The sequence below is a fragment of the Chenopodium album genome, chromosome 5, assembly GCF_948465745.1.
Source record: "Chenopodium album chromosome 5, dcCheAlbu1.1, whole genome shotgun sequence".
Classification (NCBI taxonomy): Eukaryota; Viridiplantae; Streptophyta; class Magnoliopsida; order Caryophyllales; family Amaranthaceae; genus Chenopodium; species Chenopodium album.
In genome coordinates this window covers 72,906,870-72,931,439 of record NC_137838.1, presented here as the reverse complement: position 1 = coordinate 72,931,439, position 24,570 = coordinate 72,906,870, and the positions used below count along the sequence as shown (strand labels likewise).

General features: G+C 35.5%; 1 protein-coding gene across 1 annotated transcript; it reads right to left on the bottom strand.

Annotated features, from left to right (window-relative positions):
* Positions 1–1,190: 1,190 nt before the first annotated feature.
* LOC145632253 (villin-3-like) lies at positions 1,191–23,240 on the bottom strand. The gene is made up of 24 exons (XM_081684577.1): positions 22,863–23,240; positions 22,219–22,359; positions 21,726–21,825; positions 20,656–20,724; positions 20,338–20,574; positions 20,068–20,245; positions 19,851–19,983; positions 18,050–18,209; positions 17,600–17,750; positions 17,419–17,519; positions 17,156–17,314; positions 13,130–13,198; positions 12,982–13,050; positions 11,957–12,094; positions 10,680–10,808; positions 9,736–9,883; positions 9,345–9,355; positions 9,108–9,248; positions 8,903–9,028; positions 7,993–8,055; positions 3,415–3,519; positions 2,238–2,493; positions 1,766–2,007; positions 1,191–1,674 (listed from the first exon to the last, which is right to left on the bottom strand). Exons 2-24 carry the CDS (start codon positions 22,272–22,274, stop codon positions 1,561–1,563), a joined length of 2,955 nt encoding a protein of 984 aa, XP_081540703.1. The 5' UTR covers positions 22,275–22,359; positions 22,863–23,240; the 3' UTR covers positions 1,191–1,560.
* Positions 23,241–24,570: the final 1,330 nt, after the last annotated feature.

Here is a 24,570-nt window from a genome sequence, read left to right as displayed (position 1 = left end):
TTAGTGTTAAAGTAATCTTGAATCCTTCCGTACTATGAAAAAATTAACACAGTGGGTGCAACGAATGACCTCTTAAAAGTTTAACCTACGAGTATGTTTGTTGACGTTGCTAAGCTAGCATGGCTTCATTTGTTTCCTTATTAAAACCGGATAGTTTAATTTAAGTGACTCTCTACGTAGAAAGAGATAAAAATATACTAATGTAGTCTTCTTTTGGTGCGTCAATTTAAACATTGACCCGGTGTTGAGTAAAGCATAAGGGAGAAGCCTGAAGCAACATATAGTCAAGTAAGATATTATCCTGATATAGTGAAGGAATTAGCATGTTCAAGTATACTTCAATTAACTGTTAAGCTCAATTTACATTAGACAATGAATCCAAATGGAATTGCAAAGGAAACCATTGTAATTGTAGAGAGGTTGTCATTCCTCCATTTGACTACTATTTGTTTCATTTTTACGCTTTCCGAGCAAAACTTCTACCTTAATATCTCCATACATAAGTTAGTAAAATTAAATTAATATATTGATGGTTTATGTTAAAACATGTCTAATAAGATTTCACATGAATCGGTTTTTCTAAAGTAGAAATGACCAAAAAAAAAAAAAAAAGTCTAAGTTGAGTGAATAATGTAAAACTCTAAACGTTGTAACTTAACTTAAATAGAGGAAGCATGATACTAATAATTTTGATTGTGTGCCAATACTATACCATAGTTGGTGGGCGTGGTGTGAAGTTCTTTTCAGACAATATGCAATAGTTCATGATCCATTAAGCAACTTACGAATAGTATGCTCTCATACACTTTTTCAAGGGATGAAAAATTATTTTGCTAGATTTGACCACAATTTTTTTTTTTCCTGGCTATATCTTATGAGCTAACGGCTTGTTCTATTCATGTGAAACTGACTCATTATAACTTTATCTTAACTTTGTTGTGATCGAACATACCTAAATTTGTCTGAATATTTTTTTTTCTAAAATAAGTTGTACAAAAATGGTATTATAAAGTGAAGGTAGTAAATTTACATCAAGTCAAATGTAGCTATGTCCTCAGAAGCTATACATAGATGCGTACTGCTTATAGAGTGACGTACTCACCATTTTTTGGAAGGGTCGGGGAGCCAGGGAGGCAGGTGAGGTTGCAGGAGTATTTGACACAATTGCCAATTGTACATACAACATACCATAAATCAACACAACAATTCATTGAAACTCTTGAGTAATCAACCTGAACACAACCTTCTTACAGTACATATACACCACCCTTGGACAAAAGGATTAAATTTTTGTCTAGAATACATGAATACTATAATATAGAAAAGAATGGACACATCTTTTTAAAAAAAGAAAAAAAAAATCTAAAACAAATGGAATAAGTGAAGAGATACAAAAATCACTCTTCTGACCAGTATCCCAAAATCAACACCAATATTAACAGCTATAAAAACAAACCAACCTGCAGGCACCATACAGAAAAACAAACCAAGCTGAATGTACTGTAAGACCCACTTCTTTTACAAAAAGATCACGAACTTGCGCAGCAGCATATTTTGAGACTAGAACAGATCGAACTTCTTTTTCTGCATATCTTGCTTCCATCTCGGAAGTTTATAAAATGCTTCCTTCGTCACACCAAATATAGACTGGAATTCTTCCTCGGATAGATAGGCCTATGGTAATGCAACAAGTAGAAAATGACAATGGGATCAAAGTAATAAAAATAATTATACTGTTAATTACAGATCTTATGAATGGACCAACCTCTCTACGCTTAAAATCAATTCCCGTGACAGGATTTTCAGATCTAGCCCTCAGTTGCTCGTAAGTGAATGTGCTCTGTGTATCTCCAGAAATGGAGTCTTCCTGTTCAGCATCATCTTTAGACACCGACTCCTCCCCATTGCTCTCAGGTACAGGATCCACACTCCCAGTTTCCTTAACTTCTTCTGGAGCTTCTTGTGACTCCTCAGTCACCTCTGGAGCACTTTCAGTCTCTTCTTGAGCTGCAGGAAAGAAAGGAATATTATCAAGGTTCCGGTTATCTTTTCTTTTCCTTTACACATTTTACCAAATAAAATAAAATAAAAACAGAGAGAGAGAGAGAGAAATAAAAATGGTTTTGCTGATCTTTTTTTGGGTCATATTTCTTAAACAATGGTTTGATTTGCTTATAAAGGCTGTAAAATGAACTAGAATTTGCTGATTTCTGATATGTTTTTTTGGAGTAACTCACCAGGAGGGGTAGTAGCAGGTGGAGATGGACTCCTAGTAGACCGGGGAGGAGATACATCGGGTGTCTTTTCAGCTGTAAGGGCTGATGAAAGAGCAGCCAATGCAGCTGCTCTTTGTGATCCTTGACCAGTATTAACTGGCCTTGGAGTAGGAACGGCAGCAGGCTTGCTTTCAGATGATGGGTTCAACGCAGATGACAAAGCAGCTAAAGCAGAAGCTCGTTGAGTTGCTCCACCTTGGTTCGACCCATTTGACTTCTGTAGTAACAAATATTGCATGCATCAAATAACTTTGAACTGAAAAAATACCGAGTCACAATCACAAATACACAGATTCTCTGTTGCATATTTAGGTAGAGAGGGATAATAGAGTAATCCTTCATAGAGTATTGGTGTGCATTCCTTTGGGGGTAGGTAAATTTTTTTGGTTAGTTAATCTATAAAAATTAAAGGGATCCTTGATGGGAAAAATTTGTATTCACAACCAATTAAATAATGATGTTGAGCAGTGGTTAGAGCCTAGGCAAAGATCAAAGCATGCCTTATTTTTCAACAATTTAATAAATCTGTTCAAAATCACATATTAGAAGAATAAGCTATTGATAGTATGATAAGGCACTGCAACTTAAAATTATAGAGCATAATACCGATATTATATATGAAATTTAACATAAATTTCAATTCTGGGCCTTTTTTTTTTTTTTTTTTTTTGCTGCAATTTTGAATTTTAGTAAATTGGGCCTTTCTTCCTTAGGCCCTTAGCCAGGCCTTCCTACAGCTCAGGGGCGAGCAAAGGATTGGATGACCCAAAATACTATCATATGCTACCTCCATTCCATTTTGGTTGGTTACACTTTCTACTTTCATCAGTTTCGTTTTGTTGGTACTATTGCATTTATTACTGATTAGCTTTACACTCTGCCCTACTTTTTATTAACCATGCTCTCACTTTTTACACTCTCATAACCCCCCTATTGTCTTTATACTTTAGTTACCAGTTACTGTAGCCATGAGACGTAAAAGACAAAATGGGTTAAATTTCCACTGTTCCACAGGAAGACAAGAGCTGATTATAACAGCTAATATACACACTCACTTCGCACCCCCCTTCAAGACAATTTGCATATATTAACAATTCAAACTTTAAAAAAATTAAGAGAAAAAATAACAGTTGCTCACATTTGGAGAACTGGACTTTTCTCCAGAAGAGGGATTGAAGGCTGATGACAAAGCTGCCAAAGCTTCAGCTCTCTGTGTAGCACCTCCATTTGATCTAGCTGGACTCTGCAAAATCAAAAACAATCAGTCATCTGTTTACATCTACCAAGTCTGCAGTCATTAACCAAGGATAAAAAAAAACAGCACAAAATAAATCAGACAGACATCCTGCAAAAAAGAGCATTGTGTAAAACCCACCCCCCCCCCCCCCCCCAGAGAGAGGGAGAGAGAGAGAATAGTCCCGTCAATAAATATATAAAAAGGATTTGCATAACCTTTTCTAGGAAGAGTTAAGGAATAGATTGAGCTTTCACTGGTCTCATCAGTGTAATCCCAACTTTCGATCAACCTAATAAAAGATGGCAGTTTCCTTCTCAAAGAGCCAGGTTAGTCTCAACTGGCCAATAACTTGTTTTTGAGGTTGAAAAAGCACTATCACCAGATAATCTGATACAGGGACAGTTAACCTACCCCTTGCAAGGATAACAGTCCCAGTACCCCTCTTTTTTTTTTTTTTTTTTTTTTACCATCTTACAATCCCATCATCAGTCACCAACACCTTAACTTCCCAATGGCACCATCAAACCCACAACCACTGTGGTGCTCCGTCCGAGGATTTCGTTTATTTATGGCAAAGGCCTTGATGAGTTCAGCACTTTTCCAGTTGGCCAAAGATTGCAGAATCACATACCTTTGGTGCTACACGCCACCCACACACACTATAGCCACCATTCTACTTCCCTTACACTACTATCACCAATGCATCCAGCTTGATTCCCAGCACTGCCAGAGCTTCTCTGCCAGTGTTTGAAAAAGCACGCCTAGGCGCTGAGGCGCAAGGCGATAGGGGGTAAGCGCCTTTTTGGGCCTAGGCGAGGCGATTTTAATAAGGTGCACATGAGGCGCAATTCTGCCATTTTTTCAACTGTTTATATAGTGCGCCTCACTTCAAAGAGGCGCGCCTTAGGCACACCTAGGCGCTGCATGCCCTTATCGCTTCAGCGCGCCTTGAGCTTTTTTATACATTGTTCTCTGCTCAAAGTTTCTTTCAATTTTAGCGTAGGCCTTGATGGACTGAACACTTCTCTAGTAGGCTGAAGATTGCAAGATCACATATCTTTGGTGCTAGCTTTTCTTTCTTCCCACTCATCCTTTATCTTGCTAGCTTGATATAAGCTCCTGGCGGATTTCTTAGTCATGATTTGCTATAGGAAACTTTCAGAACCTGCCTTTCTCTTTTCACTATCACTAATAAACATGGGCATCATGCCGTGCCGGGCCATCGCGGGCCATGCCTGGGTGGGGCTCGTGCCGTGCAAAATTTTGGCACACCCCATCCCACGGCACGGCCCATGTGCCTGGCAGGCCAATCCGTATTTTTTTAAAAAAAAATATATATGTAAATAAAAAATCGATATATATATTTTTGAACAACTTAAGTTTATATAAATAATGTTATTAATTTATGTTTATGTTAATGTTAATATACATATTTTTTTTTAACAACTTTAATTTAATTAAGTTTATATAAATAATTTATGTTCAAGTTTATATAAATTTAAACAAAAAATTATTTATATAAACTTAATTATTTATTAATTAAATAAGTTTATATAATTAAGGTGGGCATGGGCCGTGCCGGCGTGCCGACGACCTTGCTTCCCGCCGTGCCCGTGCCGGGTTTCAATATTTTTGTTCACGGCACGGCCCACGGCCCACAAGTGGGCCGCCGTGCCGGGCTCGTGCCGGTTGGGGGGGTATATGAGACAACAGGGGTAACAACGCAGGTGACAAGGTAATCTATAACACTCACACCTATGGAACAGGTAATTATATCTACTTGAACAAATAACCTTTAAATGTGCTTCACCCTTTATTTTATTAGTTAATATAAGCCGTGGTTTTAGTGTTGCTAAAAACACTTGGAAGATGAGACTTTGTTCGGTCAGGATAGAGAAAGTTAGAGATGATCTTGTAGGCCAAGAGTGTGTGATTGACTACGACAAAGTTGGAATGGGTCTATGAATATGCTATGTCAAAGATACTTCGTATTACATTAGTAAGGAAGTGGTAATGACCTAATTACTGAGAACTCTCACTCTGTCATATTAGTGTCACAAAATAAGAAATGGTCAGCACCAAAAAGGATGAAAAAACAAAGGCAGCGCAGCAAGGGTAATTTCCAGTGATTCTAGTAACAAGTCCAGCGAGATCAATGATGGATTATCAGAGAAGAAGGAACAACCCATAAACCTTTTGACTGTAGAAAAAAGGGACAGACCACTAATTGAGGAATACACCCAATTTATGGTTTCACAATTTGACAGCCAATTTTTCTCATCTCTATAGCCCATTCACTTTTCATAATTCTGCTGTGAACCAAGTATACATTCTTCCTCTATGTTACTTGGACTCGGATGAAGTGTCAAATTAGACACGGGTGTCCAAGCATCGGACTCGCCCATTTTCTTGAAAAAAGTTGTGTTTTTAGTTAAAAATGAAGTGTCCAAGTGTCGGTGTCGGTGTCCGACACGAGTCGTGTCGACACGGACACGTGAGGTAAATGAAAGAGTCCGAGTAACATAGTTCTTCCTGGTCTTAGATATTGGGAGCCGCCACTTAATAACACACAACACTGGAATGAAATGGATATGTTGAATACTTTGCTAAGTCTTAGCCTCATCCCCTGGGTACCTGGATTCTTAACAAGTTCCCAGTGAACTTAATTGGGGATTAGAAAATTGATACTCCCTCCGTTTTTAAATACTTGCTCCATTTCTCCATGCACGGAGTTTTAGGAGAAATTGTAGAAAGTAATAAAAATATGGAGGTAGTGGGCTAGTTGGGAGAATAAAAAATTATAAAAAGCAAAAGTAGTGGAAGAATAGGAGGAAAGAGAGTATTATGTTGGGTCCACCAAGTATGAGAAATTAATTAAATATTGTAAAAGCTTTCCAAAAAAGGAAATGGAGCAAGTATTTAAAAACGGCCGGAAAAGAAAAGTGGAGCAAGTATTTAAAAACGGAGGGAGTATCTCTGAATAAAATAGCTCTAGAATCTTCAAATGTATATAATCTTTCCATTATGCAACCACTCATTCTAACACAACATGTTTCCCTCTTGTTTCTCAATGAGGCTATGCCAGGATTCCAGGAATACTCTTAACAAACTTAAAAACAAAAACTTCCTACAGATATAAATACCACTATAAGGTTATACCGAGCAACCTTTGTGTATTTACACAGCAGAAACTTTTGATGAACATAGTTAACTAGGTATAAAAGGCCTTTCGAAGTCTAAAGTCAGCCGATACTGGCTGAAGGAGAAGCTGGAGAACCATTGACAAGCTCTTTCATCTACGTCAGTAAAAGAAAAGCAAGCATAACAATTTCCACAATTCTTTTGCTGTAAGAAAAGGTGCAAAGTCAGTAAGGTCCGTAGTACCATGTTTTCCAGCACGAAGCTAGGCAAAGCCCACATGTTATCTCAAACTCATCTTCTAAAGGCTAAATCATATGTCAATCCAATCAAGCACTGGATACAGCCCAGAACACTGTGATCTTATGAACCACTTTCAGGGTAATTTATCATAATTTGGATGGGCGGGCTGCATGTCATCAATGCCACCTTAACATGAATTGGTTTAGATTAAGGGAAACAAGTAAAAAGAAATGAAATTCAGTAGCAACCTATGGATTTCATATTACCGGTCCATTTTGACAATATTACCTTCCTTTTGATGAGTTATCTTTTTTCTTTGTCTTTTTTGTACTAATGAAGTCTTTTGACATCAATTCCCAACACTTTCTCTTTCCCTCTCTTCAATAATTCCCAACTACTTTTTCTTTCTCTCTATCTCTCTCTAACCCCACATGCACATATATACCCTCAATCATTTGGAATCTACAACCTCCTTAATTCCTGTGAGAAAACCCAAATAGGCTTCGTAATATGAGACGGAGAGAGTAGTCAAATAAACAATAGACACCAAAGACAATTTGGGTAGCAACTTTTCCAAGTAAACATTGTGTTGGCCCTAGAAGTAGCCTAATATAATAGCTAAAACAGTACTGCACTTTGATGTGCACAAGCTCTGCTCCTTTCCCTTGGATAAGTCAAAGCTCATGATTACAAGCATGAGTAAACCTCCTGTGACATTGCAAAGCATAGGAGCAACAAACAAAAGAGAACCCTTGACAAACATATCAGGCATATTTCCAGAAGAAGACTTTAACAGACTTCCATAACCAAAGCAAACAAGCAGCACTACGTTCACAAAAACCAATCCAGCTGAAGAATTTTAAGCTACAAAGTGCTTTGAACTAAAGTTGGAAAGTTGATGATGCAGGTGCAAGATAGAAAAAGACACAAAGGTAACAGATTGGAGAGTAATGAAAAAGTATAGATAAATTACCCAGACATGAATGCCACAATGGTAGGTAAAAAAGTTATTTAAGTCACATGCTATACCACATACCACAAACCAAAAAAAAAAAGAAGAAAAAAAATATATTATTATTTATTCACTTCATGATGTACCTCTGCAGAATGGCCAGCACCAAATAATAACATGACCTTCTTCTGAAATGAGTTCCCTTGAACCTGTGAGAAAAACAATTTCCATGAGAAAATTTGCTACAGAACCAAAAGAAAAGGCAACGCCTGTTTGGAAATAATTACAAGGCATTACAATTCAAAACAACTTGCAAAAATGCATCATTTATGCATGATATACGCCACAAAAATAATGTGGCATACAATTCCAATCTATTCCACAATATTTGAGAAAATATGTTCAGTAAAAATATGGCTCCAACAAACTACTCAAGATGAGAATATAGGGTTCAAGAGACTAAAATCAGCAGTCCCATCACATTGATGGAAACAAGGACCAGGATCAAACAAACAATCAAGAACAAGCAGCACGGTGAATCCTGTGTCTCATCAAGAAGCTAACTCTCATATGACTAACTCAAAAAACTGATCTTAGTCATCTTACTACTTCCAAGGTCAAAAGTCTCGAGTTTCTAAAAAGTATTTAAATAATGCAAAGGTAGTATTGTTGTGTACAACATGCTTCTAGTCACCTCAAACCACATATAAGTCGGCTTCACAAAGGGACAGCTTTTATGTGATTTAGGGTGATTAAGCTTGTTGTAAAAATACACTTGTTGTGTGAAAGACCTACCATGCTTTATAAGCCTATTGTTATCACCATAAACAATTGAAAGGAACTTTTTTTTATATAAAAAAATAAAATAAAAAAAACACACACACACACACAGAATAAGGCCTTCACAAAGTGCTTTGTAATGCAATCTTACTTTGCTGTCCAACTACGGAATATAACTTTCAAGAATTATCTAAAATCTCAATTATTTAAAAAGGCAACTTCAAATTTTGCAAAGCTAGCATCCATTAGTGCCATTTTAGGTTTAGATGCACCTACAATGGCTTTAGCTGGTTCCCATGAAAAGTAAGTTGTGAAGAAACATGGCTCATTTCCTTCAGTGATTCTGTAAAGAGGAATATGTGGAGATAGCCCTTCTAATGATGCAGCCATCTGAATGTATTTCTGCAGTTGAACAAGAATTAACGATGATGTTTCATAAACCTACAAAATTACAATTCACAATGTGTTTACAATATAGTACCTGGCCAATTTCAAAAGCAGTCTGCTTTTCCTTGGTATCAACTGACTGACCGAGCCAAACAAAAACTTCAATATGGGTGTCAAGTATCATCATATCTTCAGTCAACAGATCATCTTGGGTAAAATTGTAGATTTCCTCAATCTGCACCATTCATATACGAACCAAGAAATTATATACTCTTATAGATATGCACTGAGAATTTCAGCAATTTGCAAGGCGATTTAATGTAACACACACCTGAAACTTTCCTGCAAATCAATAGCCAGGGCAAAAAAAAAAAGGAGACAATGTATTAGTAAGGAAGTAGCTTCTGTCAAATAATCAATGAGAAGCTGAAAAAACATGTAAAAAATGAAATCCCTTCTCAATTTTGATACTCCTTTTATGGAAGATTTGTTTCAAAAAAAAAAAAAAAAAAAGTTACTCCCCTTCCACATTTTCAATGTACATTTATGTCAAACTATTGTGCCCTTATTTATAATATGTTATCAAATCCTTCCAACTCACACGTTAGTTTGACATCCCAATAATACTAGAATCCGACGTTTATGTGCACAATAATGAGCTTTATGCAGATACAGGAGATGTGGGTGAAATAGGTTATTGCAGATAAAGACTAGAATCAAACCTTTCTTAAAAGAAAAGGAAAATAGGTGTGGGTCCCTGACAAGTTCCTGAGATGTTTTTTTGCTTGCGTAAGGTTGTTTCCCTCCAAGTGCAGACCAAAATACTGAATTTTCAGTTCCTTCTTTGGCATGTTTAGTAGTACTTCCAGGCTGGCAGTGAAAATCAACAATATGCATCAGTTAAAGTCAAAGAGTAAATTTTAAAATATAGTAAAAAATATCACAGCTAAAGAAAAGGTTTACAGAGTGTCTGTTTATCAGGCCAATACCACCACTTAACTTCTCAGCAAAACACACCATAATAAAAATGCCAGTAAGGCCAAGTAAGCCAAATCCATATCATAAAGCATCAGACACACTTAATTCTAATAACGATTAATCAGATAGTCTGTTTCAATCTCCTGTTCCTATGTCAAGCAAATATCCAATTATCCTTAACAGGATATGTAATATGGATACCCTTTTATGCACTCCAGTACTCCACTGTACCACAAGTTTATCAATGTACAACAGAGTAAATAGTACTTCACTTTCAAGATTTTGCAGTGATTTTATGAAATGCTAAGATGACTTAAGTTATTGGCAAGTAAAAAGTTCAAACTGCAACAGACAATTAGATAAAACTTCAGGATTTAGCAAATTGTTCAAGTTCATTATGGATGATCTTATGAGTCTTATCATATATGATATTGATGCAATTATATTGAGCACCGGTCTTGGAACTTGGCATCATCTCTAACACGTCAAAAGGTTTTCTGCTATGCACTAACTCATGCCTTTCCATGATGTCAGGTGATGACATACATCAAGATAACAGCAGAAAAAGTTAAGGGGGAGCAGAAATAAACTTATCCACAAGTTCTATATAATTCTTGAAATAGTTACATGCTTACATCCAATCATGATGCTAATGTTCATTAGAAAAAATGAAAGCAAAAAGGGTAACCTTTAAAAATTCAGCAATTTTAGCAGTTTGTTGTTGCTGTTCAAATGTGCTCTGATTGCCATGCCAAGTGAAAATTGAAGAGCCCGATTGCAAAATATAGCAATTGTAAGAGTTCAGTGATGTTGCCACCTAAAATGAACATGGTCATCAATATGGAAGATGGATTATGATAAAATGGAAATCTTACAAGTAATAAGGAAGTCATCATCAGACAATCCAGAATAATATATCTGAGAAGAAAAAAAACACCAGGTAAACAAATACTCCCTCCATCCCAAAAAAACACTTCCCATTCTCTCTTATTTCTTGATATACAGATACATTTCAATTTTCCCTTGACTTGGGTCCAAATAATTTAATTATGTTTTTCATTCTTCCTTTATCTTGTTATAGTCATCTTCTCTCAGCACCTTATACAGCAATCCCCAATTTCTCTCATCTCAATTAAAAATAAATAAAGAATACCAACCTAATTTTTAATTCACTTATACTCACCACTTACCCTCCTAAAACTATGTTTCAAATAGAAATGGAAACTTTTCATATGATGGAGGGAGTATCTCCAATATATATATGTCTGTGAGAGAAAATAGAAGAGTTATAGCAAGCAGCTTTCAGTTCCTAGACACAAGAAGGATAACTGAAAAGATACAATCAAATCACAACATAAGTTCACATCATCGTTCAACAACAACGTTTAAGGTTAATTTACCACTGATATTAAAAAAAAAACCAAAAGGCATAAAAAAAAAAAAGAAAAAGAAAAAAAAGAGTCGATATTTTGAACCAATATTAGAATTAGTCAATCTACTGTAAATATCACTCAGTGTATTAACAAACAGAGGATCCAAGCAAGGGAAGCCATATGTTAATCAAATCCGGGTATAGAAAAGGGCAGAATTTCAGAAGAGTTTGACAAGACACCCTAAGCAAAACTTGGTAATGCAAAGAGCAGAAGTTCAGAATAGTTCCGCAAGACATCTTTACAGGCAATTGACAGTTACATCAGTAATACATAAAATATATCCCAGATATAAGTAAAAAGTAGGCAATGCAAAGGGAAGAACTTCAGAATAGTTCCACAAAGCATCTTAATCAAGATTTGGTACTGCAAAAGGCAGAAGTTCAGAATAGTTCCAGAAGACATTCTTTCAAACAATTGACTGTACCAAACAAATATAAAACTAAGAACCCTGAGATGACGCAATGATTACAGGTGAAACATTACAAAGCATAATTCAACATACTCAAACTACTAATGAGCAGGTAACCCATACCGCATCAACCTGCATGGCTTTGTTATTGTGCAAGGAAGTTTCCGATATCTCTATTAATGCAACACCGTCAGCTGGATAAGTGGAATCAGTCAACCCTTTCTCTTCAATGAACTTCTTATATCCAGAGCTCAGACCACCCTATATACGAAAACAGAATTCAGAGAACTAATAATTGGAGTGAACGCAAGGAGATTCAATATAATTAATTTATTTTATTCATTTGCTTTATTTGGTATGGGTTATTTTCCAGCTCAAACTTACAATCAATATAATAGAAAAGTTTATATTTACTTAGTGGTTTAATGCTACAGTGATCATGTGCGTTATCATCATGAAAATCAAGTGGCAATAATCAAAAGAATTTAAGTTGTAATCGGCTGCCGGTTTCTTAGTTTTGTCACTTAGATAATTTAACATTATAATTTTTTTAATAATAAAAGTTGGTGAGATTTGTTGTGCACGGTTAAGATGAACTCAAAAGTGTACTTCTCTAAGGATTTATGGCAGTTAAATACAGCTCCATAAAGGAACTCTTGTAACATGTTTTGAAGATATAAAAATAAGATACGTAAGAGTTTATTTTCTGCTATAATTGAGCACTTATTTCAAGAGTGATTTAGGAAACTCATGAACCAATCAGTTCTTTTAGGGTTGATTAAACGAAATTGTCTATCAACTACTTAAACTTTTGGATCCAAATTATTACTTTCTATGCTTACTTAAAACTGCAGTTTGACTTTTGCACATTTCACAAAGCAAATTAGAACATAATATTTAATAAATGCTTGATGAAAGATTTATAAAAAAAAAAATAAGGGCCAAAGTTATCCATCGATATATGTGAAAGTCAATATGTTGCAACAAAAAAAACAGAGGAAGAAATATATGAATATTGTTGTATTACTCTAAATGCATATTTTCAATGCATTAACTGTCTACAATTTTTACACAACACATCTTAAAAATCGCAACACAGTCAAAGTATGGGGTACATGTTTTGAAACAAGTGCATTATAAAAACCTACCTTTAGCACAACCATAGGCTGAAATATTGAAATAAATTGAGGTGGCTCCTTTCCTTGAAAAATACGACCCTGCACCAGTCAAACCTTCAAATTAGCCACCCACATATTAGAAATTGAAATAATGCAATCAAAGGAAACATGATAATACCAGGACAGGTCTTCCTTTCAGTGAATTACACATTGTGTTAGCCAACCTTGCAGCCATCTTCTGGTCATCCTGTAAATGAGAAGTTAATGGAAGCTCAACTTCTCCTGAAGTGAATTATGAGAAAACTCAAAAGCATGTGATAATAGAGAAAACTAGCAACATACTGAATTATGTAGGATCACATACACTAACTAGTAAAAGAGTGTGCTATGAAGCACTTGCACTTTCCTACAGGAATAATTGTGACAACACACACACACACACACACATACAAGGTTCGAGGGAAAAATGGATTTACTTCTCATGGTAAGTAAAAGCTGATTATATAGGATCACATACACTAATTTAGTCACTTTGCAACCCTTTTTAACTCTTTTATTAACTTTGAGACTCTTCTAATTTCAAACAGTTAGATCATCAACTATGTGTATGCATGAAAGAGAGAGGAAGAACTCTCAAAAAACAATATCGTCTCTTATGGAGATCCAAATCATAATGCATTTCTTAGCTTTCACCCTCTCCTGGCTTTTTTTTCCTTTTTTTTTTATATAATTTTTAAAATTCCCTCCGTTGGTCTGTCCCTTTTTTATCTACCCTTATGCCATTTTTGGTGGACCTAAATGATGTACCCATTTTATTATTATTTTTATTATTTTTACCAATTATGGCTAGCATTAAATTACCCTTTTATCCTCAATTGTTCTTGTCTTTATTAGGTGACCTTAAATTACCCTCCATTTTTGCAAAAATATTTGTGAAAGTTAGCTTTTCCAATGTGAATATTGCTTTTCAATGTACTTCTACTGCTTTCTCTCTCTACTTTTTTTGCAAATCCCATGTGAATTTAACTTTCTAATGTACTTTTACTACTTCCTCCTTCCCTTCTTAATTCCCATAAAAATTGATCATAAGGGTAGATCAAAAAGGGGCAGAGGGAGTATCAATTAGCCATTAGAGACAAGCAAATGGTTGCAGGCTCAAACCACCAAGAATCTCAAAGGCATGGTTTTTAAACGAGTGATCGAGAAATCATCCCATGTCCGATCAATTTGCTTGATTTTGCAATAGTCTTGGTGTTTCGAAAATCGAAATAAAATTTATAATTGTGCCAAAACATTGTTTTTTAAGGGTGGGGGGTGGGGGTGGGTTTTGAAATCATCAGCCAGCAACTAGCTTGGTGTTTGCAAGCTCAGACTACCTTCAACCTCAAGGACATGGCTTTGACAGGTGATTGCCGATCTTCCCTAGCTAGTTAATCTTAATCAGATGACAAATTGTAGCCATCTCCTTATCTCTCATCCTAATTCATTAATTCTTTGCCACATATTGTTAATCCATTGGGTTTTGATGATGACAATATATCTAACCTTTTGAATGTTGACTTGGTTGTAATCAGTGTGATTGATTTCCACTGATCATCCATATAATCATATTTTTACTATTTCATAATCTGGTTGGTGATTTCGTCTCTAACTCTTCTAAACACTCTTCTTAGTAGCCTAAAATATACTGTTCTAGCCTTCTAGGAAGAGAATAGCTATGGCCTAAGAGCAACCTCAACAGTAGTCCAAGGCAAAATCTTTAATTAAGTCTCAGGGTAAGAATTTTTGTTTAAAAAAAAATGGAAAGAAGTGCTGACAAAATGGACACATTTTTGGGGAGCCTAAGCAAGGGTCATTGATTTCAATTTTTTCAAAGACCCAGAACAAGACTCGAGCAGTTATCTCGGCACATGGGTTTTGATCAATTTTATTACTCCCTCCTTCCCTTAATTACAAATTTGTATTTTTTTGGGCGTCTTAAAATGTTTTGCCTATTTCTAAAAATATCAAATAATCATTACTTACTTTTTATCTTTCCCAAAAAATACACATATTCCTCAACTATTCTCTACTTTTTATTATTCCGATACAAAATTCTCTACTCCCTCCGTTCCTAAATGTTTTTTACGTTTCCATTTAGGGTGTTCCTTTTTATTCTTTACATTTAGTATCTTTCCTATTTTGGTCATAAATTTTGGACAAAATTACCCTTGTTTTACAATTTTTTTACTCAAAAGTCCTTACTTTTCCCTGTGATATTGTACATTTTGTACTCCGTACTATTTTAATAGTTTTTCAACACTTATTATTACTTTCTCTCTCCTCTCTCCTCTAATTTCTTCACCCCACATGCTCAACATTGTATTTTTCAATAAAATTGTACTTTCAATCATTGAAATATTCAAATATACCTCAACTTTACACAATTTCTTAATCAATCAATCAATCAATCAATCAATCAATCAAAGCCTTAATCCCAAAAGTGGGGTCGGCTAACATGAACCAAATTTGATTATTCCGTGTAGTCATCAACATAAATCTTTCTCCTCCATCCCTTACGATCCAAAACTTCATCCTCACGTAAATCCATGCACTTCATATCCTTCCTCACTCCTTCCAACCAAGTCATCTTTGGTCTCCCTCTTCCTCGTTTAATCCCTCCATGGTCCCACTCTTCCACTCTTCGCACCGGTGCACCCTCGGGTCTCCGTCTTACATGTCCAAACCAACGCAGACGATTTTCCCTTAATTTATCTACAATGCCCGCCACACCTACTTTCTTGCGAATAACCTCATTTCTGATTCTATCTCTTAAAGTGTTTCCACACATCCACCTTAACATGCGCATTTCCGTAACCTCCATCTTTTTAATATGCTCTTTCTTAGAAGCCCAACATTCTGTACCATAGAGCAACACTGGTCTTATGGCAGTCCTGTAGAATTTTCCCTTCAACTTTAAGGGAATGCTGCGGTCGCATAACACTCCCGTGGCCGCTCTCCATTTAAGCCACCCTGACTTAATCCTGTGGGTCACGTCTTGATCAATGTCACCATTCTTCTGGATGATCGACCCTAGGTACTTAAAACATTCACTCATGGTCAAATCCTTTCCATCCAAACTCACCACTTCATTGCTTGTCCCCCTCTGAGTGCCAAAACGACATACCAAATATTCAGTCTTACTCCGACTTAGCTTAAACCCTCTAGATTCCAACCTTTGCCTCCATTGCTCCAACTTGACATTAACCCCATCCTTAGTCTCATCCACCAAAACGATATCATCTGCGAACAGCATACACCATGGAACCTCATCTTGAATTGGTCTAGTTAATTCATCTAGAACCGTTGCAAAAAGAAAAGGGCTTAATGCAGACCCTTGATGCAATCCGATTGTAATAGGGAAATCTTTTGTCAACCCTCCGCATGTCCTCACATTTGTTGACACATCCCGATACATATCCTTAACTAGGTCTACATACCTTCGTGGGATACCTTTCTTCAACATTGCCCACCAAAGTATCTCTCTTGGCACCTTGTCATATGCCTTCTCTAAATCAATAAAGACCATATGAAGATCTTTCTTCTTTACCCTATAAAACTCCATCATTTGTCTTATCAAATGGATTGCCTCCATAGTAGATCTCCCGGACAATTTCTTAATAACCGCGCATAATTCCAAACGTAAAAAACATTAGGGATCGGAGGGAGTACTTTTTATCTTTCCCATACACATATACACATACACCAAAAAAAATAATTACTTACTTTTTATCTTTTCTATACAGCATTCTCTACTTTTAGTATTCCAATACAAAATTCTCCACTTTTTATCTTTCCCGTGTAATATTCCTCAACTATTCCCATCCTTCGTAATTCCCGTACTTTTTGAGAAATAGGCTTGTAATTAAGGGACAAAGGGAGTGAATAATAAAAGAGTATTTTATAGTCTGAAGTGAGTCTGAGAGATAAAGAATAAAATTTGAGGGGATATGGTGAGAATTAGAGATGAGTATGGTCCATTAAAAATTGATTTAACTTAATAGAAAGTTGATGTGACAAGGTATGCACTTTAAGCAATGTCTAAGGATCATCCCAGTTCTTAGCATAACACTGTGAGAGGATGCAAAAATGTCCTTGCCAAAACAAAAGGAGAAAAAAAAAAAAAAAAAAAAAAAAAAAGTCAAATGATGCATTAAAAGCTTACCTCAATGCTATCCTTTCCAATCCACCAGCACAAGTAGTAGTCTTCTTTCTTCTCACCAGAGTGATAAGTGTACAAAATAATATAGCAATCCCCACTGTAAAATTTGCCAACATCCTCTTTTGGCACGGGAGTTTTGGCACTACCATTGATTCGCCATACCTTGGAATTCATTATAATCAATTGCTTTAGCTATGTCATTAAAGGCCAAAAGCAATGACCAATTATTTCACATGAGAGGAAACGAAAAAAGCAGTGCGGTGTACCTCAATTTTACCACTGGTTTCAAGCAAGGGTGGAACATCCTCATTAACAGGAGCGCTTTTGTTTGCTCCTTTGGCACCAAAACCTTGCTGCTTCAGAAAAGCTAACAAAATACCCAGAAAGATGAGTTTGGATAGAATAACAAAGATACTGGTTTTTTGACAAGTGAAGGAATAAAATCACCTGCTACTTTTCCTCTTCCTTCTTCATTACTAGGAGCAGCAGACCCAGCTGGCCAGGAGTCAAAGTGAGATTTAAAAGAGTGTGTCTCATATCCTTGAATAACTCGAGTTACACGTGTTGTCTTCGGTCTTTTTTGGCTAGTAATAAAGTCCTGCAAAAAAAATTATTCAAGATCAATACAGTCTCAAGTAATAAACATGCATTTAGTTCTCATTTTATGAAGTAGGAAATCAGCCAATTAAATTGCATCAGGGATTCATGTCTCACATATCTCAACCTCATGGTTGGATGATCAACTGTGGTATTCTCACATCACCTTCAAGCCATTAATTATCCAGCCCCCAGGCATTTCCTATGGCTTGATCCCTAGTTTTGTAAAGGCTAGAAGGTCCTCTACCAACCCAAAAAAGAAAACGATGAAGAACTTGAAAATTAAATAATTAATTATACCTCTGCAGCATGACAGGCAGCTTTTCTATCCTCCAATTGTGTAACACGACCAAACCAAAGAAAAACCTCAACCCCGCGGTCCAGTAAATAACATTTGTTATTTTCCAGCTTTCCTTTAGAAAGTTCACCTTCTAAAGCTTGAACTTTACCGTCCTCGATGCTACAGTTCCAAATCAGAAAGCCAAAATTACACAAAGCATAGAGGTATGTTTCTAAACAATGACTGACGCTAATATTATAATTTGAGCTCTGTTTTGCAAAATGATGGTTATCATCTATATCACAATTACGTATGAGCTCTAAGAAAACTATAAAATGTATAATTCAATTTATTCTATATATTCAATATAATACTCAGTCTTGACAGGAAGTTTAAAAATGATTAGAGCTAATATAGAGAAGATATAAAGCTTGCAATAGAAACCAGGCATAAATTATGGAGCAATTAAGCTTGCTTTATTTTGGTATGAGAATGGAGGAAAATTTTATAGAAGTACCCGTAGAAAAATATTATCATAGCCCACAAATACAGCATTGTGCCTTGCCAGATTACATGGAAATTCATCATAACTATTGCGTAATAGAAAGAACAATTATAGCATCATCGGATCATCCGACATCTAGCCCCATATAGCTCCGATTTAACAATAAGCATCAATATTTACACAAACACCATTGGGGAGATAAAGAGGGGACAAAAACCAATTAGATATACAGCCATGAGATCTTGAAATCCAAATCAAATCCACTAAAGTCCAGTTTCAATATGTTTACAATCAAACCATACAAAAATAGGATGAAGTGCAAAGTCAGATGATCTAGAGTTGATGACTGAAGAAAGACAGTTTGCCGAGAAAAAATTTGCTAGCACAAGCCTAAGACTACAATTATGAACAACAGATCTAGTAGGCTCATTGTTATTGGCAAGGGAATATCCAGCATCCCCTAGGAGCAGAACAGCAAGTAAAGGCCTGCCATAGTCAGAGGAACCATAAAATAAGGGTGTAGAGAGTAGATGTCGTGGTGGACATTTGTCCAGACCTAAAACAAGTAGCCTGAATCAGCATTTGTACAGTGGTTTTTCTAAAGATCTGCCTGTTTCAAATTAAAATTTATCTTAATGTTGGATGCATGCATAAAATAGGCTTTGTCTAAGAATATGTGCTAGCTATTGCTAGAAAAAGGAGAATGGCCCAACAGCTTGTGAGGGTATCTAATCTTCAGTAGGTTTCAAATGCAAACTTCATCAATGTATTCATATTCACAGACCAACAGCTTAATTTCCCTGAAAAACCAAAATACAACTGTTCCACTTTCATACATACAAATACTAAAAAAGGCTTGTCAAATTGTCAAAAAAGGAAGTGGGAATTTGGGGAAGAAACCCAGCAATCTGGGCAGGAGTTTCCTTGACCAACATAAATGATTGGCAACAAATCATATGGATATTTCCTCACTTATCAGCTTCCATTGAGCAGCAACCACTGAACTTCATTGTTACAATCATAAGATCTTCCAGCAATTGCATATTTTCATTATCCAAATTCCAATTACTCAGGATACAGAAATATTCAATATAAATTGCAGATTTGCAGTACATGATAAACAATTTGATCCAACAAACACCAATAGCATTGAGACATCTTCAGCAAAAACAGGAAAAGCAAGAACAAAGCTATTATGTTATCCAGATTGGAGTGTTTGATGTCCATACAACAGAAATTACAATACAAAGAAGTATGCAGTCAGAACCTAAATTAGGCTTTCTAATTGCAAGAACATTAAAAAAAAGTGAGAATACCTATAAAGCTTAGCCGCAATTTCCTCAGGAATAACTTCATCTTCACTAACGACCTTTCGAGCAATTGGGGCAAAACCGCCAAAGAGAACCCAGAATTCACCGGAGTCAGATTCAGCTTGTAGGTTTCCATCATCTACATCAATGACAATGGGTTAGAAAAAAGTCAAACCAGCAATAAATGCGGTAGGGAGAAAGCACAAAAGTTTTTCTCTCATACCAACAATGGCCACGTCACATGTCCCTCCATGATTTTGGTCCTTAAGAAACTGGACAACTTCCAAAGCCTTTGCCCTTTCTTGAATGTTGGAGTTTGCACCATTGAACTGATAGATTTTGTCTTTAGTGTCCAAGATGAAAACATCATCGTGATTTAGAGAAGAACGAGCAAATGGGACCTGCACATCCAGATATTCTTAACTTCTGCAAAGTATAGCCAACAGCATAAATAACTGAAAGCTGATTTAAGAATGAAATTACAACAGAGTACCTGCTTCATCTTGATAGCTCGTTTTCCATGACAGATATACAACTTTGTTTCAAACTCATCATCCACTGGCGTCTTGAATCCAGATGCAACTCCGCCTTCTAAAGGTATGATGCATGGTTTAAAGTACGACAAAAATTTGTCAGATTCAAAACCTTGAAGCTCCCTATGCTGCACAGCTTTCCCTCCAAGAGCTACATCTAGCTCAACTGTTTTAATAGCAGCTGTTCCAGCCTCGTCCTAAAATTAATTTAAATCACACAGTCAACTACACAGCAGCCCGAAAAATGAAATAAGAATGATTAGACAGATTAGACCTACCTGGCTAGTATCTTTTCCAAGCCAAAAGTGAATGTCATACAGATAAGCACCCCCTCTGCCAGAACTTGTCTGCAAAAATATGTATCAACATTAATAGGCATGAAGAACATAATGTAAGCCCTCATGATGACAGGTCAATAACTTATAAGCTGCACAGAAATGAAGGTACAGGAGAAAATTGGTGATAATTGATACACAGCAGAGAAAGTACATTTCTTCCATAAAATGATTCAAGAAATATCCATAGTAGCTACTTGCATTTATTGGTATAGGCAATATTTAATAGTCAACTACATTAATTGGGAATATCATAAAGAATGAGATCGAAAAAAAAAAGGCTATTCATCCCTTTCCATCAAGTAAACCTCATTCCAGAAGCTACAAAGCCACTCAAGCGAAGGATTGGCATCAACAAAGCCGCTGAAACTAAAAAGAGAGGCATGGAATATCCATATCTATACTAACATTTCATAACAAGAAGTTTCACAAGTAATACAGCCACAAACACCAAAGTGAGTAGAACTTATAAAAACGGATGAAAGCAGAAACTGATTAGAACTTAGAAAAACGGATGAAGTATTATAATGCGATCAGGCATGGTTAAGATGTAAATAGGAAAATAAAGACAGGACATTTATGTGCAATAATATGATTTCTTGACATCCCTAAGAACCAAAAGAAATCTTACCAACACTCACCCACCTACCCAAAAATATTAAAGTGCAGCCAAAGGTTATTACTACTCACATAAGAAGCTCATTTAAAGATTACAGTCATACACAATTATCTTTTCAGCCAAATCACAACTGGGTCCAAACCCTAAAAGGACTATGCCACAACATTCCGTAATCATCAGCAATTAAAATTGAACTGAGATTGTCAAGTTGCAATGACAAAGACACATGTTTTGATAATGACTGTTGACTAGAACCATTTTAAATCAAAAGTATCTTAGCAGCCAAAATTAGGGAAAGCGTACAAAATAAATCTTTGCAATGCAAACTAAAAAATTTATAAAAAAAAATAAAACTTTAGAAAAAAAAAAAAATCATGCAAATAATTAAATATACCTGTAAGACAATGTAGGAGTCTCCTGAGTAGAATTTACCATAATCCGACTTTGGCAATGGAACGGGTACGAAGTCCTCAATTCTCCATACCTCAGTCCCTCTACAAGGAGTTAAGACTCAAACAAGTAGTTGTGTACATGAGATATTAAAAGCAGCAAGATCAACAAAAATGTTGTAGGTTTAAGCAATAATACTTATAATAAACCAATCCTTTTCAAGCAATAGGTCTATGCTTTTAGAATGTATGGCATGTATACCTCCCACAATTTCAAGCATCAAGTTCAATTTCCAAAAAACACAGTGATTCGAGAACTGTGCAGCCTCAGCCTCGTCGGCTCCTCATAAAACAAAGAATTGAGGGGATATGCATTGAAAAAGCATCAAAAAAACAATCAACATTCTAAAACTAACTCTCATTTTCACTTTCCGGCCACTTAAACCCCAAAATTGACAAACTATCTATCTATACAAGCAAACGATAAAATAAGGATACGGTTTCTGCCCTGCTCCTTGGAAAGCAGGATCAGTAGTCTTCGTAGTGCTTGACATTGCCGATTTCTTAACCAATTGAAGCAGGAAATAGTTCTTACACTTTTACTTTCGAGTTATAAATCAAAGCAACCAAATAGCAATACTGCAAAACCCGAAAAGTCGAAAACATGATTTACAAATAAGCAAAAATAATAAGAAAGCTAAATTTAAACATCGGAGCCTTCAGAGGACACATATACATTTCATAGGTACATTCTTCAGATTTTTAACTTCAAACAATCAATAATTTTCCCACCAAAAGAAAAAATCAAAAATTCAACAGCTACTTGTATTAGAAGCTTCTTCCTCAATTATGCAATAGAAATTCTCAAAAACTAACACTAATTTGCCATTTCTTCTCAATTTCAAAGTTGATCAAATCAAATTCAATAAAAAAATTAATCAAATTCACGCACAAATAAACAACAATAAAGCTACAAATCAAACACAAATGATCAAAAACATTAAAACAAATTCAAATAAAAACCTCAGATCAATCAAAAGAACAGCAAAATCAATCAAAAATTAACAAAAAAAAACCTCAAATAAATCATCAGAAAGATCTAACTAAAGCTTAGAATTAAACCAAAACAATCAAAATCAAACCTAAATCAATAAATCAACGATCTCGAGGCTTGATGATGATGATGATGAACAGAAAAAAGGCGAAAATGAGCACGAAAATTGCAGGAGGAGAGAGAAAAAGGGAGAAGAGGAGAGAGAAAATGTCCTTTGGAGCTGGCAATTTTTATGGAAAAATAGGTGGGGTTTGGGATATACCAAAAAAAAAAAAGAAAAAAAAAAAGGAGATTTGAATAATTGCTCCCTTTTTTTCTTTTTACTATTTTATTAAAAATAATTTTGATGGTTTTAAATTTAGAACTTTTGATGTTGAGATTTAATTTGCAGAGAGAGAAAGAAGAAGATTGATGATGAAAATGGAAAGAAAGAAAGATGGAGGGGTAATTTGGTAATAAAGTGGGAAAATGGGGGGTTAGTTGTTAAGACAGGCTGGTTGTTATAAAATTAAATGAGGGAAGACGAGGGGTGACTGTGACGGTGGGCCGGTGGTACCGGTTTTGTCGGGTTAGGCAATTTTGGTGCCGGAATTTTGTATTCTTTGCTTTTCTTTGGAGGTTTGACTACTTTGGACTTGACTTGTAGGCACAACAAAGGTTATACGGCCAAGACGGGTAGCACGAGTACTTGTTATTTTACGATTGTCATTTTGCCGCTGATTTGTCATGAGAGTCTATTATGTACACCCGGATATACATATATTTATAGTCATTTATTCATTCAATCAACAAGTGAGTAAAAATATTATTTGCTCATTTGTTGATTAAATGAGCAAATGACCCCGGATGTACGATACACTCGGATGTGTTTAACAAATTCTAATTTTTCATGTGTTTCTTAATTAATTTCAAATGATGAAAGATAATACGGAGTAAATGTTAATTCTAAGCCCTAATGACAACATATATTATTATCCTATAATTATTTACTTGCGTATTTTCCTTTATACAATACTTTTCAAATTCCAAGTAGTGTTAGGCGCAGGCGATGCCCCGAGTTATTGCATTATTTCCATGCCTAAAATTTTTATTACTCTTAATGTTTACTCCCTCCGTTTTTAAATACTTGCTCCACTTTTTTTTTTTTTGGCCGTTTTTAAATATTTGCTTCATTTTCTTAATTGGAAAACTTTTACAATATTTAATTAATTTCTCTCACCAAGTGGACCCAACAATATTAATTACTTATTCTCTCTCCTTCAATTCTCTCCACTACTTTTGGTTTTTTACAATTTTTTATTTTTCCACCAAACCCACTACCTCCATATTTTATTACTTTCTTCAATTTAAATTTGAGGTTGTGGGTTTAAATCTTGCAAGAACTATATTTGTAGACATGGAGTGAAAATCGAAATAAATGAGGAGAGCGTCACGTGACACCTAAATTTTTTAAGAACGCCTTTTAATATATAGTATAGATAGATATGCAATTATTCTTATTTCCCAAAATATTATCTTCTCCCTAAGAAAGCAACTAATCCGTATTTGTTTTTCAGTGTCTTATTTTCCTTAATAATTGCATTAATCAAATGTAACAATCTTTCTTGGAAAATACATGGATGAGAAGGTTCGAACACTTGACCTTTTTAAAGAAAGGTTATTGTTCAACCATCTACACTAATTGTCAATTATGCTTTAACCTTGCACAATAATTAATATTATACTATAAAGTATTGAATACACATACTACATACACACTATTAGATGCTCTAAAAATTAGCAATTGCACAACTATA

Coding starts and splice junctions, on each gene's coding strand:
- LOC145632253 (XM_081684577.1), bottom strand. CDS start 22,274: ATGTCAAGCACTACGAAGACTACTGATCCTGCTTTCCAAGGAGCAGGG. Junction 10,809..11,956: donor AAGCCATGCAGGTTGATGCG/GTATGGGTTACC, acceptor TGTTCATTTTAG/GTGGCAACATCACTGAACTC. Junction 3,520..7,992: donor GTGCTGGCCATTCTGCAGAG/GTACATCATGAA, acceptor TTGATTTTGCAG/AGTCCAGCTAGATCAAATGG.